General features: G+C 43.3%; 1 protein-coding gene and 1 long non-coding RNA gene across 3 annotated transcripts in view; both read right to left on the reverse strand.

Moving 5' to 3' along the window:
* NMNAT1 (nicotinamide nucleotide adenylyltransferase 1) overlaps positions 1–10129 on the reverse strand; it is a 13109-nt gene extending 2980 nt beyond the window's left edge. The window contains exons 1-3 of the mRNA XM_006145360.2: positions 10039–10129; positions 8306–8489; positions 785–927 (exon numbers count right to left, since the gene is read on the reverse strand). Coding sequence (XP_006145422.1) covers positions 785–927; positions 8306–8489; positions 10039–10129 — 418 coding nt within the window. The remainder of the gene's footprint in view (positions 1–784; positions 928–8305; positions 8490–10038) is intronic.
* The window catches only part of LOC102496789 (uncharacterized), a 29296-nt gene continuing 21075 nt past the window's right edge, over positions 10129–18349 (reverse strand). The window contains exons 3-4 of one of the 2 annotated variants that reach the window (XR_001370143.2): positions 16654–16768; positions 10129–10201 (exon numbers count right to left, since the gene is read on the reverse strand). This is a non-coding gene — a long non-coding RNA (uncharacterized LOC102496789). The remainder of the gene's footprint in view (positions 10202–16653; positions 16769–18349) is intronic. The other variant, XR_001370144.2, reaches the window with a different exon arrangement.

The following is an 18349-nucleotide window of genomic DNA, read 5'->3' on the forward strand; positions in this document are numbered from 1 at the left end:
AAAAAAACAAACAGTTGTAGCTGTTTTGTTGACATTCTGAATGCTTCTAAGTAAATACAGTTTTTTTATTAGAAAAAAAAAAGAACAAAAAAAAAAAAGAAAAAGAAAAATATGCTGGCATATGTGCATCCACCCCCAAATCTAGAGAGAATGAAGGAGAAGGGATTGTGGCATGGCCATTCCCTCTGGGGGGTGATTTCTAACTTTCCCTCTCTTTCTCTGGTGAGTACACCCACCCTATAGCTAAAAACTAAATTAAGAAACTTAAAAAAAACTTCTAGAGCAAGAGAGAGATAGAGAGACAGCATCCAAACAGGGGCTAGCCTTCACAATCTCGCCCTGGGTTCAGCCAGCCCTGGATCGTGGCACACGGCACACCCAAAGGAGTCAGGGAGGTATCGGGACGGCAGCTTGGAACCTGCCCCTGTGAGTCCGCCTTGCAACGCACCTCATTTATCTCTGTGCCACTATGAAGCGCCCAAGATTTGCTTTTCTAACATTCCCTGCATCAAAATGAATGTGTGCACATGCTTTTCAAGAAACAGGGTTCAGTTTTTATCAGATTCAGATTCCCAAAAAAAATCCAGGAGACCTCAGGAGGTAAAAATCACTATAGGGAATTAACCCTAGGGTGCCTCTTGTTCTCCTTCCTTCCATCAAAAAACTACGTGGGGCGTTTTCAAGCTCCCACACATATGAAACGTGAAATGAGAATATAGAGAGGGTCTGCTCACCTCTAGAACCTTATCAGCTCTAGTCTGTGAGACTGGTAAAATATACAAACCTTTTGGTTTGGGTTCTAGGGATTTCTTTTGACCAGAATTTCGTCTATGTTCAGTCCACTTCCTCTTCCGTCCAGGCCTTTCTAGAGTTGGAGAGTTCTGCTGGTGGTCACAGTTGCTATCCTCCAGTTTCTCTTGATGGTGTCTATAAAGTAACAAAAACAAAAAATGTTCCTCTTTCTCATAATGCTCCACTAAAATATCATCCCTCTGGAGATAGCTAAGGGCCTCTTGTCCAGTGTTAAAGAGGAAGCGACCTGGGCCGGCAGATGGCTTGGTGGTTAAGGGCGCTGGACTCCCGCATGGCTGACCACAGTTCAAGTCCCGACCTGGTGGCTTGCTTACTCTCTTTCTCTCTCTTGTTCTCTCTGTCCCTCTCTGGTCAAATTAAAATGAATAAATACAGTTAAATAAAATAGTTCCTTTTTTGAAAAATAATTATTCATTGGGGCCAGCAGGTGGTGTGATGGTTAAGGGTGCTGGACTCCCACATGGCTGACCACGGTTCAAGTCCCGGACCTAGTGGCTTGCTTTCTCACTTTCTCTCGCTCTCTCCCACTCTGTCCCTCTCTGGTCAAATCAAAATAATAAATAAATAAATGGGAACCAGCAGTTAGCGTAATGGCTATGTCGCTGGACTCCCACGTAGTCGACCGTGGTTCGCGTCCTGGACCCGGTGGCTTAAACTCACACCGGGCGCGTGTGCGTGCGTGCCCAAGATCCCAAGAGGAGAATGGAGGAGAAGGGATTGCGGCGTGACCATCCCCCCTGGGGGGTGATTTCTCACTTTCTGTCTCTATGTCTCTCTCTGTCTGTCTGGTGAGCGCACGCACCCTATAGTGAAAAAAAAAAACTCTCCAAAAAAAAAATAAATAAATAAATAAAATAAAATAATAAAATAATTCTTAAAAAAAAAGATAGGAAGGTACTCAAAACATTTAAGCACTGGTACACAATGTACACATGTACAATGTACCGGCTGACACAGTCTGTCAGCATGGTCAGTACGTGGTAGCGCTAGGAAAGTCCTGGGAGTACAGGAAATGGTGGCGATTGTTCTTCTAAGCTTTAATAGTAGGAGTTACCACTAATTATTTATTATGTGCCACACATGATACTACATCCTTTACCATGGGTGATCTGATTACATCTTCTCAACTGCCTGTATTCCTGTCATGGAAGAGAAAATAGAGACTTACAGTGGCAACGCCAGCTCCTAACAGAGTTACTAGAACATAGGAATATTCTATCAGCAATGTGATTGTGTAAATGCTTTTATTACTACAAAGCAACTATATTAGTACAAGCTTTTATATCAGAATGTTCATTATCCCCATTGGGAAAGGAGGGCAATGATTAATCTCCCCAAGGTCATTAGCTTACAAAACTAGCAGAACCAGGACTTGAACTCCAGCACTGTAGTCTAAAGCCCACACGACAGACACTGAAGAGCATGGCTTGATCTAGTAATAAAGACCCACAATGCCAAGGACAAGGTCCTACAGGGACAAGTGCAACGGTAGGTTCTTTGTGCTGCTAAGTCCCTTCACTCCTGAACAGCTGAGCTGAACATGCAATGGGCAGTGAGGTTACTACAAAGTCAGAGAGGGTCGGGTAGGACTAGCATCCAGAAGTCTGGTCTCTGAAGAGTTTTCTGCCCACGAGCAGTGGAGATGCTTCCCCAAGCCTGACAATAACCCTCTTTTTTTTTTTTTTTTAATGATATACAGAGTATTTATTTTACTGTATACATCTCTATTAATGGGAATTATCCCTCTATTCCCAAATATAGTGGCTTATTGTATTTTACCCTTATAAAATGAAAATGAAGTAGGTGTTTTCCAATTACGCTTTGTTTGTTGTTGGGCTAGCAAACAGTTCATTAAAAATGGGAACCTTGGGACTGGCAGGTGGCATGGTGGTTAAGGGCACTGGACTCCCATATGGCTGACTACAGTTTGAGTCCCAGACCTGGTAGCTTGCTCTCTCACTTTCTCACTTTCTCTCTCTCTCCCTCTCGCTATGTCCTCTCTGGTCAAATTAAATAATTAAGACTCCCTCCCATTAACAAGTTTTTCAATAGTATTATTATTACTCCCCAAACACCATAATAATGAGGTGACTTAGATTCTGTTTACAAGAGTATTAAATGAAAAGCAAAATCTTTCGAAGTTTGCATGATAAGTGACAGTACCACGTTAATAGTGTTTTTACCATCCCAACAGCTGTGAAAACCATGAGACTCCATAACTCTATATGTTCCCTTCTCTGTCTTCAAAGCACTCAGGTTTCTCTTTAGGCTGAAGGAGTCACCCAGCACTGGGTCTGGTTTGGGCCGTCCAGCAGGAGGCTTCACAGCGGCACACTAGGCCAACAGTTCAGCAAATGGCTGAGGTGACCGCCAGGCTAGCTTGTCTCTTGGGTTGGGAAGTCCTGTGGGGCTTCTCCTAAAATGCATGTAGAAAGCAGTGCCACCTGGGGACCAGCAGGTGACATGGTGGTTAAGAAATTGGACACTCCCACATGACCAACCATGGTTCGAGTCTCAGACCTGGTGGTTTGCTTTCTCGCTTTCCCTTTCTCTCTCTCTCTATGTCTCTCTCTGGTCAAATTAAAATATGTGAATGAATAAATAAAATTAAATAAATAATTCTTTTTCTTTTTTTAGAAGTTTTTGCTATAGGGTGTATGTGCTCGCCAGAAAGACAGAGAGAGACAGAGAGTGAGAAATCACCCCCCAGGGGGGATGGCCATGTCGCAATCCCTTCTCCTCCATTCTCCTCTCAGGATCTTGGGCATGCATGCATACGCACCTGGTGTGAGTTTAAGCCACCGTGTCCGGGACTCGAACTGTGGTCAACTACATGGGAGTCCAGCGACAAAGGCATTATGCCAACTGCTAGTCCCAATAAATAATTCTTTAGAAAAAAAGAAGGAAAGAAAGCTGTGCCACCTCCACGCACAGCTAAGGTGTTAGAACTACAGGAACCTGAGGAGATGCAGAGGCAATGAACTTACACGGCATGGCCAGAACTACTGTAGGGATGTCTTGCTTGTGTATACATGTGATGATCAATCTTTCCAAAATCAAGGGCTATCACTATTACCCTCCCCTCAAAAACTACAGGCCTGGCTGAAAATGATGTTATCCTTTTACATGAAAAAAACGGGAATCTGTGTAGGTTTACTAGAAATCCTTCATCTACCCATCTCCATGCTTGTGTGCTGGAGTTGAAATCTTAAGTGCCATGATTGGGCCTGTGAGCTTAAGGCTAGCAGCTTCTATAGGGTGTCTTCAACCCACTGCCACCATCTCCAGGCTGACAGTCTGTCTCATCTGAGGCAAATGTTCGTCAGGATTGGGGGAGGATGCCCGAGGTCTTTGTGTTCATGGTCTTACATGCAGTTTCCGGCTGTGAGCCTGAGCAAGCCCACTGTGTGCAGAAGCAGAGGCTGACTGCCCAAAGGCAGGGACTTCCTAGAAGCATATGGGACAGGTGGGTGCGGAGAATCCAAGGTCACAGCAAGGAGAACAGGAGCACTGTGGTCGAAGACAAAGCTTATCACCTTTGTGGCTGACAGATTTTGTGTGGAGCCTCCTAGAGAAGGTCTGGGTGCCTGAGTATAGAACTGTTCCTGTCAGCTTCCATCCTGAAGTTGACTCCGGAACATCACTCCCAGAAGGTCACTGACCAAGACCCTGGCATTGCCTTGGCCTGGGAGGAAGAGAAGGTATGTGGAAGTCGGGGTCTCAGTAGGCAGGTTGGTTGAGAAGCTAAAGGTGAAGGCAGCTGTGTTAAAGGAGGCAGGTGCTAGAGCTCAGGAAGGTACAAGCGCCTCGAGCCAGAAGTCAAGGTCGAGTCTGTGTATGTCTCTGTCAGTCTTGAGTAGGTTAGATGCTGGAAGCGTTAAATCCCATTTATCCTGGATGCTCTTTCTAGTTGTCCTTCTTTATTTAGCTCTCTTCTGCGACTTCTCATGTGATATCTTATTTTTCGAAGTTTTTTGCTATAGGGTGCGTGCACACAGCTTCTGCTCGAGCAGCAGAAAGCTGCCGCGATTGGACGGTGTGACGCCTACGGCTGGAGCAGCTCCTGGTGCTCCATCTGGTCGCTGCAGCGATCACGGGCAGAGCTCCTCTGCCGTTGCCAGTACAGCCGCTCCAGGTGTTGCACAGGTCAGTTCTGGGCCACGCCCTGCTGCTCCTCCACAGCTCTGGCCACCTCGAGCCATGCGTGCCAGCTCCCAATAAACCCTCTTAATAATTTACTGAGCTAGATACCGTCTACTGGCTCCACACCCAATTCTACCCAGAGGACCTCATGGCAAGTTGTAGATGTGATTAAGATTCTGCTGATGAGATTGTCTTGTGAGAGACCGGGAAGTAGAACAGAGGCACAGCCTCGGCTGTGGAGCATGTCACCTCTCACAGCTGAGTGTGGAGATAACACTCCCCTTTCCACCCTCCAGTCACCAACTGCAGGAGTCCAAGGCAGTTCAGCAGCAGCAGGTGTGGTGGCAGAAGCAGAATCAGTTCCTGACCTCCAACTGCAACGAAGGAGGTATGACCTTGAGACACCCAGACTTCTGCTCCTTCTGCTCTTTAGACACTTTTGCCAAAGCACCAAAATCCCTTTCCACTTAAAATACTCACATGGTTTCTATTTCATACTCAGAACCCTAACTGGTCCAGTCAAAAACTGGAAGGTTAATTTTACTTATTAACATTATTATTTTTAAATTTGCTATAGGGCACATGTGCTCACCAGAGAGAGAGAGAGAAAGTGAGAAAGCGAGCTGCCAGGTCTGGGACTCAAACCATAGTTGATCATGTGGGAGGTTAGCACCTTAACCACCACATGATCTACTAGCCTGAAGATTCAGAATTCTACGAAGAGACATTAGAAAAAAAGTTTTTTTAGAAAGCTCTTTTATTTTTATTTTTTAGTTGCTGCTATAAGGCATGTACACTAGCTGGAAAGAGACAGACAGAGAGAGAAAGTGAGAAATCGTCCTCCAAAGGAGATGGCCATGCCACAATTCATTCTCCTCCATTCTCCCCTCAGGACTTTCGGCATGCACGGAAACACACCTGGCGTGACATTCAAGCTGCCAGGTCTGGGACTCAAACCATGGAATTGGCCATGTGGGATCCAGCCACCTTAACTTCCCTTGTCATATGCCTGCCCCAAAAAGTCCTTGTATTTAAAAGTTGTATTGTTTATTATTATTTCTTAACTTCACTAGAGACTGAGAGAGAGGGAAAGTGAGAAAACAAGCCACAGGTTCGAGACTAGAACCACAGTTGGTCATGTGGGAGTCTAGTGCCTTAACCACCATCCTGACTGCTGAAAGCCCTTGTATTTTACAGTGAAGACAATATTTCTTTTCTTTTCTTTTTCTTTTCTTTTTTTTTTTGTTTTTGAGAGTTACCTTTTGTTATAGGGCTTGTGTGCTCACCAGAAAGACAAAGAGAGACAGAGAGACAGAAAGTGAGAAATCACCTCCCAGGAGGATGGCCATGCCAAAATCCCTTCTCCTCCATTTTCCTCTCAGAATCTTGGGCACATGAGCACACGCACCTGGTGTGAGTTTAAGCCACCAGGTTGGGGACCTGAACCTCGGTCTAGTACATGGGAGTCCAGCGACATAGCCATTATGCTAACTGCTGGTCCACAACATTTCTTTTTAGAAATAATTATTTTATTTAGGAGCCGACAGGTAGAGTGATGGTTAAAGCGATGGACTCCCACATGACTGACCATGGTTCGAGTCCCCAAATTAGCAGCTCGCTTTCTCATTCTCCCTCACTCTCATCACATTAAGAAATAATAGTAATAGTAAATAAAATTAAGTAATTATTTTAATTTCTTTTTAGAAATAATTATTTTATTTAGGAGCCGACAGGTAGAGTGATGGTTAAAGCGATGGACTCCCACATGACTGACCATGGTTCGAGTCCCCAAATTAGCAGCTCGCTTTCTCATTCTCCCTCACTCTCATCACATTAAGAAATAATAGTAATAGTAAATAAAATTAAGTAATTATTTTAAAAATTATTTTATTTATTAATTATTATTACTTTTTAGTCTGCTAAAGGGCAGTATGTTTACTAGAGAAAGAAAAAAGAAAGAGAGAGGGGGAAAGTGAGAAAGGAAGCCACCAAGTCCAGGACTTGAACCGCAGTTGTCCATGTGGGAGTCCAGCACTTTAACTACTAGACTACCCGCTAGTCCCAGTCAAGACAATATTAAGATATAACTAGATTTTACTTTTTCTGCCTTTCAACCATTCACTAGAACTGTGTGTTAGTGGTGGGACCAGCAGGTGGCGTAATGGTTATGTTGCTGGATTCCCATGTAGTTGACTGCAGTTCAAGTCCTGGACCTGGCAGCTTAAAACTCACGCCAGGCGCACATGTGTGCATGCCTGAAACCTGGAAGGAAAATGGAGAAGGGTGTGACCATCCCTGCTGGGGATGATTTCTCACTTTCTGTCTCTCTATCTCTCTCTGTCTTTTAGGCATGTACACATGCCCTAAAGCAAAAATCTGTCTCTAAAAAAAACAAAAAAATAACAAAAAAGAGAACTGTCAGTGGTATGTGCAGAGATTTGTTAGTCTCCATATGCTGTCATGGAAGTAGCACACAACATCAGGCCTGTTCATGATCAGGCATTACGTGATCTCCCCTTCCTGCCTCTCTGTTCTATCCCAAAACACTGACGACCATAACATCCTCTCACAACTTTGCGCTTCTCATCTGGGGCACAGACAGGTGAGGTAGGCTTCCTCTAACTTCTAACAGAAATATCTCATAGCAGCAGGCATGCAAACATCTCAAAATATAATGAAAGATATCAATGCTAAGAAACACCTATTCAGGGGCCAGCAGGTGGCATGGTGAAGGCAGCTGGACTCCCACAGGACTGACTACAGTTCGAGTCCCGGACCTGGCAGCTTGCTTTCTCACTTTCCTTCTCTCTCTTTATCTCTCTATGGTAAACTTCAAAAAAATAAAATAGTGACGATAAATAAAATTAAAATAATTCTGGGACCAGTAGTTAGCGTAATGGCTATGTTGTTGGACTCCCATGTAGTCAACCGTGGTTTGAGTCCTGGACCCAGTGGCTTAAACTCACGACAGGTGTGTGTGCATGCGTGCATGCGTGCCCAAGATCCCGAGAGGAGAATGGAGGAGAGGGATTGCGGCGTGGACATCCTCCTGGGGGGTGATTTCTCACTTTCTGTCTCTCTGTCTTTCTGGTGCACGCACACACCCTATAGAAAAAACCTCTCCTTTTACAAAAAAAATTAATTATTTTAAGCAAAGAAAAAAAAAAACCTATTCAAAGGCTCCACCACTTGTAATAACCCTACCCAGAAATGGTATCGTTTCTAACACTGTTGACGATTTTGCTAATCTGTCTGTTCACAGATACAGGCAGCATTGAAACGTGGCAAACAGGAAAGGTCCCCCCACCCATTTCCACAGAACCAATAAAGTTGATTCTACCATAATTACCTTAGCACCTTAACAGTCTCTATCCACTCCTTCTGGAGACTTTCCCAAGTATCAACTTCTAACCATTCTGAATTCTTTGTGGCAAGTTCTGCCATGATAACTCGGTGATGGGCAGGGATGAGTCCTTTCTTCTTATATGCATCACCAACAGGAGAAATTATTCCTTTGATAACTCTGTATTTTCCTGGATAAGGAGTTAGATTTGATATTAAGTTTAACATATTAGATTTGATAAACAAGAAATATCATGATGAATATCTTATGAACTGTTTAATAATCACAGATTTTTTTTTTTTTTTTTTGAGAGGTTTTGGCTATAGGGCACATGCGCTCGCCAGAAAGAGAGACGGAGAAACAGAGAGCGAGAAATCACCCCTCAGGGGGATGGCCATGCCACAATCCCTTCTCCCCATCTAGTCTTGGGATCTTGGGCATGCACACACATACACCAGGTGTGAATTTGAGCCACCAGGTCTGGGACTTGAACTGCAGTCAACTACATGGGAATGCAGCAACACAGCCATTACACCTACTGCTGGTCCCAATCATAGATTTTTTTTTTTTTTTTAATTTGTCAGAGGGAATATGTGCTTGCTAAAGGGAGACAGAGCGGGAAAGCAAGAAGGCACCTCCCTGGGGAATGGTCACACTGTAATCATTCTCTTCCATCATGCCCTCCTTTCAGGCATACCTGCACATTTGCCTGGCATGATTCTAAAGCCTCCAGGTCTAGGACTTGAACCCCATGGTTAGCCGTATGAGATTCAGCTGCCTTAACTACCCGGCCATGAACTGGTACTAAAATTTACCATTTTAACCATACTTATTTTTAATGCTAGGAGACAGGCATGTGTGTGCCAGAGACAGAGACAGACAGGGCAAACAGGTGCAGGATGAGCAGAAGGACACTCCTGCAACAGCCCAGTTAGATGGGGATGTACTTCCAAGTAGCAAATGCTTACTGTGTTCTGATTTCCCTTGCACAACTCACACTCTTGCTTTACTCTGTGCTAGATAATTGAGGAAAAGGGGGCCAGCAGGTGGCACGGTGGTTAAGGGTGCTGGACTCCCACATGGTCAACCACAGTCCAAGTCCTGGTCCTTAGGGCTTGCTTTCGCACTTTCCCCCTCTCTTTCTCTTTCAGTCTGTCCCGCTCCAGTAAGAAAGAAAGAAAAAAGGAGAAAGAAAGAGGGAGGGAGGGAGGGAGTGAGGGAGGGAGGAAGGAAGGAAGAAAGAACGAGAAAGAAAGTTAAATAAAACAATTCTTTTAAAAAAAGAAAAAGGTAATTGAGGAAAAGAAACAGAATTTATTTACATGTGCAGTGTAGGGAGAAGCTAGATCTAGGGAAAAAACTAGTGACCCTAAAAGCAGACAGGGACATGGTGCTGATGCTGCAGGGCAAGCAAAAGGTCCAACAAAGACATGATCTGCACTACAGGGAAGGAAGCTGTGGGCCAGCCAGACAAGGCCAGGAGAGACCTGTCTCCTGTAGAATCATGGGACCCAGGATGCTGCACAGTTGCCGTCAATAACAGAAAATACCTGGTTTTGCTGTAAGAAGTATAAACCTGGGGCTGGCAGGTGGTGTGGTGGTTAAGGGTGCTGGATTCCCACATGGACGACTACAGTTTGAGTCCTTGACTTGGCTGCTTGCTTTTTCGCTTTCCCTTTCTCTGTGTGTGTGTGTCTCTCTCTGATCAAATTAAAAAATAATAATAAATAAAATTATACCTGTTCCATCCATGTAGTCTTTAGCCAGCTCAAACAACCTGAGGTGCATGTTGGTGATAGGATTAAAGGAACCAGAAGCCAGGAGAAGCATTCTCTGAATTTTCCATGGAAATAGTGTGAGGTTGTTGATCTAAATGGATAACTCTGACACCTTCTTTGTTGTCTACAAAGGAAAATAAATAAGTTCATTTATAGATCTTTTTCTTTAAAAAATAATTATTTTATTTAACTTTATTTATTTTAATTTGGGCAGAGAGAGGGGGAGAGAAAGAGAGAGAGAGAGAAAGTGAGAAAGCAAGCCCCCAGATCTGGGACTCAAACTGTAGTCGGCCATGTGAGAGCCCAGTGCCCTTAGCCACCACACCACCTGCTGGCCCCCATTTATAGATTTTTTTTGATGTCCTTCCACATTCTCATTCCAAACAGATTCTTTTTTTAAAAAAAATTGGTTTCAAGGCTTACATTAGATGTACTGCAAAAAATGGCTCCATCTCTCCACGCCACCTTTTCAGTGTGAATAATTCCTACCACAGAGGGGTAGAGTCCATTTCCCCACTCTCTGTATACTCCTTTGGCCAAAAGAATGTGGCAAAAGTGACACTATGCCAGTTCTGAGCCTGGGCCTCAGAGGTTTTGTACCCTTTCACTGTCTCTGGCCCATGGTCTAGCCTGGGTGACAGAGCATGTGAGAGATCTGGTGTTCTAGCCGACGGACAGCAACCACTCAGTATGTGACTGCAGCCACACCAGAGCAGCCATGTCATGGCCACCTGCTCCGGCACATGAGCACATCCAGGTGACAGCAGCTTGGCCTGCCTAAGATTGGCAAGCCCACAGCTAAACTTCTTTTCATGAGCAAAAGCGAATGCTTCCTGGTGTATACCACTCAGGTTTTGTGACTGCACTGTGGAGGCCACAGTTAGCTGATACATGACCATCACCCACCAAACGTAACTCTGCAACAACCTGCCCTTCAAAACAGCATTTCTGCCTCTGGTCAACATAACATTGTCACTTCTCTGGGTACAGCAGATGGTGTTAACGGTTATATCACTGGATGCCCATGTAGTCAACTGTGGTTCAAGTCCTGGACTCAGCGGCTTAAAACTCACGCCAGGTGCATGTGTGTGCGAGTCCAAAATCTCACATGAGAATGGATTGTGGAATGGCCATCCCCCCGGGGGTGATTTCTCATTGCTTCTCTATATCTCTGGCAAGTGCACATGTCCTATAACAAAAATCTCTAGTCTCTTAAAAAAATTGTCATGTTTCACTGGATGATTACTTTATAACCTACAAACCACTTTTCCATTTCTGAGTCCATTTCCTCTTTCCATAATTCTAATGAAGTAATGCAAGAAATCTGATTTTAAAACACTATTGAAAAATTTTATTAAACAAATCTACATATGCATATTTGGAATCATAGGGTGGCAAAGGTTGATAACAAAAACCAAAGGCCACCAATCATCCCCTCCATCCAGCCACGCCACAATCCGTTCTCCTCCATTCTCCTCTCGGGATCTTGGGCACGCACACACACGCACCCAGCGTGAGTTTTAAGCCACTGGGCCCGGGACTCGAACTGTGGTCGGCCACGTGGGAGTTCAACGACACAGTCATTATGCTAACTGCTGGTCCCAATTTATATAACATTTTTTAATGATCTGTGACGGGGATTTGAACCGCAGTCAACTACAATGGGAGTCCAGCAACATAGCCATTATGCCAACTGCTGGTTTCTAAATGGTATTTTTTTTTTTTGGAGAGGTTTTTGCTATGGGGCGTGGGCGCTCACCAGACAGAGACAGTGAGACAGAAAACAAGAAATCACCCCCCAGAGGGGATGGCCACGCCGCAATCCCTTCTCCTGTATTCTCTTCTTGGGATCTTGGGCACACACGCACACGTGCCTGGCGTGAGTTTAAGACACTGGGTCTAGGATGCAAACTGCGGTCGACCACATGGGAGTCCAGTGGCATAGCCATTATGCTAACTGCTGGTCCCTCTAAATAGTATTTTTAAAATAATAGGCAAGAATCAGGGAGGAAAGGAACAAAGAGCTTTGAGCCCTATCTTGGGAATGAGCTCAAGTTTCCTGGTTATCTCAGAGGGAGGAGGTAGTGTTGGGGGAAGGTGATCCTTCAGCACAAAGGAAACTGTATTCTCCTTGTCACATTCATAACTTGTCTCAAATGACCAGTTTAATTCCATGAACACAGCCACCTTGAGCTCAGACTGGACTAAACCCTGAAAGCCACAGAAAACTTAAGGTAGCAGTGAGCTCCTAATATAGTCTGGATGAGTTTATGAGAACTAGGATTTCTCTCTCCAATGGAGAGTACTTCCTCTGTGTGTGTGTGTGTGTGTGTGTGTTGGAGGGGAGGGGCAAAATAATCTGGAAGCTTCCACTGCTTACAGGCCAGCCCACTTCCCTCCAGGTGCTCCAGGACGAGTCGCCATGATTCACTTTTGCTTGGCTCAGATGGCCTATCGCTTGCACTGCTGGCTGCCAAGATCACACAGGCTCAGGCTGTAAGTCTCTCCCCAGCTCATTATGACAAAAATGAGTTCATTTCTTTCCAAGGGAAGCTCAAGATTTCATTCAAATATACCTCTAAATTTACTGATCTTTTTAAGTTTTAAAAACATTGAGGTGGGACCAGCAGGTGGTGTGGTTAAGATGCTGGACTTCCCACATGACCGACCACGGTTCGAGTCCCGGACCTGGTGGCTTCCTTTTTCCCTTTCTCTGTGTGTGTGTGTGTGTGTGTGTGTATCTCTCTCTGGTCAAATTAAATAAATGAATGAATAAATAAAATTAAATAAATAATAATTTAAAAAAACATTGAGGTATAACAATAATGTAAAATTTTATAAAGATTAAGCCTGTTTTTAAAACATAAACTTATCAAAAAGAATAGCAATTTTCTGGTTTTTCTTGTCATAAGTCAGGATGCTCAGCATAATTAAATATAAGAAGACTTTAAAATGTTTGTTAAACAATGGAATTAAACTATGAGTTTATTTTGGTACAAAAAATTTTAAATGCACAGTTGTTCATAGTAGGTACTTTTATGAACACTGTGAAGACTGCTTGTATATGCTGATTGACCTGATCACCTGTCAGAATTTACAGCTCTTAAATTATGCTATTCCTTTTAAATAATAACTAAGCATATAGCTATGTTAATGTTTTCTTTTTTTGAGATTTCATTTAACTTTATTTATTTATGTATTTGTTTTTTATTCTATCAGAGAGGGTCAGAGTGAGAGTGGGACAGAAAGAGAGGGAAAGTAAGAAAGTAAGCTGCCAGGTCTGGGACTCGAACTGCAGTCAGCCATGTGGGAGTCCAACATCCTTAATCATCACATCACCTGCTGGCCCCAGCTATGTTTTAACAGTTCTAAAATCGCTTTACTTTTTAAAATGATTTTTAATTTTATTTGCTATCATTATTTACTATTAATTATTATTTATTTTTAAACAGTAAATCTTTAAAAATTGATTATTTAATTTTATTTATTCATTCATTTTATTTTAATTTGACAAGAGAGAAGGACAGAGACACATAGAGAAAAAGGAAAATTGAGTAAGCAAGCTGCCAGGCCTGAGACTTGAACCACTGTCGGCCATGTGGGAGTCCAGTGTCTTAATCACCATACCACCTGCTGACCCCTACTATTGCTTTAAATACTATTCGGGGTATATTTTAAAATTATATATATTCTTTTGAGTTCCTTTGTTTGGGGACAAGTCTTTGCCTTTGGAGGGTGTATTTGATTTCTGCAAATAACCTAGTCATTCAGTGTTAAACCCAATTAATAAATAACCAAAGTGAACAATACAGTTTATAAGGTGAAGATAAAACTATTAGTTAATGAAGATTTTCTCATGTGCCTTAGAAACTATGTACAATTTCTAGAGAGAAATTAAAAAAAAAATTATCCTAGATTTTTTAAAGAATTGTACTTTCATTTTAAATTTTTATTGTTATTAATTTTTAATAACAGAGAAACAAAGATAGAGAGAACAAGTGAGAAAGCAAGTTGCCAGATCTGGGACTTGAACCACAGTCAGCCATATGGGAGTCCAGCACCTTGCCACCTGCTGAATCCCTAGTATTTTTTTTAATTGCCAGGGGATGCATATACTTGCCAAGAGAGACCAAGGGGCAGGGAGAGCGAGAGGGAGAAAGCAGCTCTTATTTTTTTTTTTTTAGAGGTTTTTGCTATAGGGCGTGAGCATGCGCTCGCCAGACGGATAGAGATAGAGACAGAAAGTGAGAAATCACCCCCCAGGGGGGATGGCTATGCCTCAATCCCTTCTCCTCCATTCTTCTCTCAGGATCTTGGGCACACACGCACGCACACGCGCCCGGCGTGAGTTTTTTTAAGCCACCGGGTCCAGGACGTGAACTGCGGTTGACTACGTGGGAATCCAGCGACATAGCCATTACGCTAACTGCTGGTCCCTACGTCTGGTGTGCTGTTTGAGCTGCTGAGTCTGGGACTCAAACTGTGCAGTTGGCCATGTGAGACCCAGCTGCCTTAAACACTGGCCCCAGAACTACAATTTGCGTCCTGGACCTGGCATCTTGTTCTCTCACTCTCCCTATCTCTCTCAGCCACCTACCAGCCCATATTATTATTTTTAAAATTTGCTATAAGGCACTTGTGTTCACCACAAAAAGAAAGAGTGAGAAAGAAAGCCATGGTACCAGCTGACGGCATAATGGTTACATTGCTGGACTCCCATGCAATCAATCGTGGTTTGGGTCCCAGACTGGGCAGCTTAAAACTCACACACGGTGTGTATGTGTGTGTGCCCAAGGTCCTGAGAGGAGAATGACGGGATTGTGGCGTGGCGACCCCCCTGGGGGGTGATTTCTCGCTTTCTGTCTCTGTGGCGAGCTCACTCACTTTGAACTATAGTCAGCCATATGGGGATCTAGCTATAGTCTTAATTATCATGTCACCTGTTGGCCGCATTTGTGGGTTGTTTCACATTAATCTGTAGTCATGGTAAAGGACCCAAAGTTCTAAAGATTCCCTAGATACCATTATCAAGAGTGCCTGCTATATGGTAGGATCTGAATAAATAGTAGCTACAGTTCATATTTTTTTCTAAAAAAGATTTAATTAATTTTATTTATTATTATTATTTATTTTTTAATTTGACCAGAGTGAGAAAGGGAAATTCAGAAAGCAAGCTACCAGGTCCAGGACTTGGACTATGGTCACAGTTGGCCACGTGAGAGTCCAACTACTTAACCACAATACCACCTTGCCAGCTTCCCAACTATTATTATTCTTTAAACTTTTTTTTTCTTGGACCACTCAGGTGGTGTAGTGGTTGAGGCAGCTAGGGTCCCATGTGGCTGCTATCTGTACAGTTCAAGTCCTGGACCCAGTGGCTTGAAAAACACACCAGGAATGTGTGCATGCATGCCCAAAATGGAGAAGAGATTGCAGCATGGTCATCTCACCTGGAGTATGCTGTTTTTTTGTTTTTTTTTTGAGAGAGAGATTTTTGGTATAGGGCACATATACTTACTGGAGAGAGAGCGACAGAGAGAGAGAGAGAAAATACCCGCTGGAGGAATGGCCACGTTGCAATCCTTTCTCTTCCATTTTCTTCTCAGGATTTTGGGCATGCATGAATATGTGCCTGGCCAAGCCGCCAGGTCTGAGACTCGAATTGCAGCTGACCAGATAGAAGTCCAGCACCTTAACTATTATACCACCTGCTGGTCCCTGGAGGGTGCTTTCTTATGTTCTCTCTCTCCCCCTTTCTGATGAGTGCATGGGGCCTATAGCAAATTTTTTTTAAAATATTTTTTGGGGGGCCAGCAGATGACATGGTGGTTGAGACTATAGACTCCCACATGGCTGACTACAGTTCGAGTCCTGGACCTGGTAGCTTGCTTTCTCACTTTCCCTTTCTCTCTCTGTGTCTCTCTCTGATCAAATTGAGAAATAAATAATATCAAATAAAAATTTAAAAAATAATACTTTTTTTGGCACTACCAAGTGGCATGGTGGTTAAGGTAACGGATTCTCACATGACTGACTGTAATTCAAGTCCTGGACCTGGTAGCTTGCTCTCTCACTTCCCTCTCTCTCTCTGGTCAAATTAAAAATTAATCAAATTAAATAATTCTTTTTTTTTTTTTTGAGAGGTTTTTGCTATAGGGCGCGTGCGCTCGCCAGACAGACAGAGAGAGACATAGAGACAGAAAGCGAGAAATCACCCCCCAGAGGGGATGGTCACGCCGCAATCCCTTCTCCTCCATTCTCCTCTCGGGATCTTGGGCACACACACACATGCGCCCGGCGTGAGTTTTAAGCCACTGGGTCTAGGACGCGAACCGCGGTCGACTACGTGGGAGTCCAGCGACATAGCCATTACGTTAACTGCTGGTTCCCAGCACTGATACTCTTACTGAAGTATTTTAGACATAATTTTGTTCTAATGGAATGGATCCCAATTTATCATTGCTAGGTTTAAACATCATTTCTGTGGTTTAACATAACATTATCAGAAAGAGAATCTGAATTTGGTTCCTTGAAGCCATTTTATCACTGAACAAGTAACATGAAAATGTAACTCACTGTGTCTCATGCAGCCAGGTGACAGTGTTCCTGTTTGGATTCTCTACTCTGGCTCTCCAGTTCTATGTTCTGCTAAGGTAAGTTCTTATTCCGGACAGCTCGGCATGCATCTTACCTGAGGAGATGATTTGGGTGTCTCCTGTGATTCTTGTTACATGTTTAACTGCAGCCTGCCCCATTGTTTCTGCCCTATTTTCAATAGCAATCACTCACTTTGCTTCTTTGAAAAGTCAAAAATCTCAATACAGTGAGAATAGCTATGATTTGGACAGATTAAGTTTAACCATTTTTCCTGATAAGAAGTCATGAAATAGAAGACAATGAGGGCGCCAATGTCTGGGTTTATGGATTCCCTGGAGAACATTCTAGCATTAATTAGCTATTGTCTGCAGGGCTGAGGCACACTCAACGAGAGTATGTTATTTCATGAAGGCACACTTGACCAGATTATGACTTGATGTTTCGTCAGAGTCTATGTTGGAAATTAGTCTTGACAGAAACAGTTAATAACTTTGGCAATGGCAAAAAAGCAACTATTACTGATACATTGAAAATTAAAAATTGTCAAATAAATTTATTTAAAAAAGAATAGTACTGGGACCAGTCCTTGGTATAATGGTTACATCACTGGACTCCTATGTAGTCAATCACAGATCGAGTCCTGGACTGGGTGGCTTTAGACTCATGCGGGGCGCGTGTGCATGCTTGCGTGCCCAAGATCCCGAGGGAAGAATAGAGAAGGGATTGTGGCGTGGTCACTCCCCCGGGGAGGTGATTTCTCACCTTCTGTCTCTCTCTCTCTGTCTTTCTGGCAAGCACACACGCCCTGTAGCAAAAAACTCTCCAAAAAAAAAGAGAATGGTATTAAAAATTGCTGAGGCCAGCAGGTAGCATGGTAGTTAAGGCACTGGACTCCTACAAGGCCAGCCACGGTTCAAGTTCCAGATCTGGTGGCTTGAAAATCATTACAGGGGACCAATAGTTGGTGTGGTAATTAAGGGTGCTTGTCTGCCACATGGCCAACCATGGTTTGAGTCCCAAATCTGGCGGCTTGCTTTCTCACTTTCTTTCTCTTTGTCTGTCTCGAATTTAAATAAAGGTAAAATTAAAAAGTAATTCTTTAAAATAAAGAAAAAAAGAAAATCACAACAGGTGCATGTGCATGCATACCCAAAAATCCCAGGAGAAATAAGATGGGATTTCAATGTGGTCAATCCCCTGGGGGCTGATTTCTCACTTTTCTTCTCACTGTCTCTCTCCAGGGAGTCATGTGCCCTATGGCAAAAAAACCTAAAAGAAAAATAAATGAATAAAAATTGTAGTCCTAAAAATGTGGAAGTTCTAAGAAATCTGAAAACAATCCACTTAAGTGATGGGTAAGGACAGAAAGTTGGGACATTCATTGTTCCTCAAACTTGCCAGCTTCTGTTATAGGATATTTTTTGTAGAAAGATGTATTCCCTTATTCCAGAAGGTCAGAATTTCCAGACTTTTTTTTTTTTTTTTTACCATAATGCCAAATTATTATGAATTACACTACCAGATGCTGTGGTGTAGGTGGTAGTGGATTGCTCTTTAGTGTTGGAAGCCTCATGGCTGACCCAAGCTGAAACACACCAGGTGCGTATGCCCAAGTTCCTGACTAGGTGGAGGGTTAAGGGAAGGGGATTGTGGTCTGAGGAGACTGACAGGAATG

Source organism: Tupaia chinensis, unplaced genomic scaffold, assembly GCF_000334495.1.
Source record: "Tupaia chinensis unplaced genomic scaffold, TupChi_1.0 Scaffold000146_1, whole genome shotgun sequence".
NCBI lineage: Eukaryota > Metazoa > Chordata > Mammalia > Scandentia > Tupaiidae > Tupaia > Tupaia belangeri.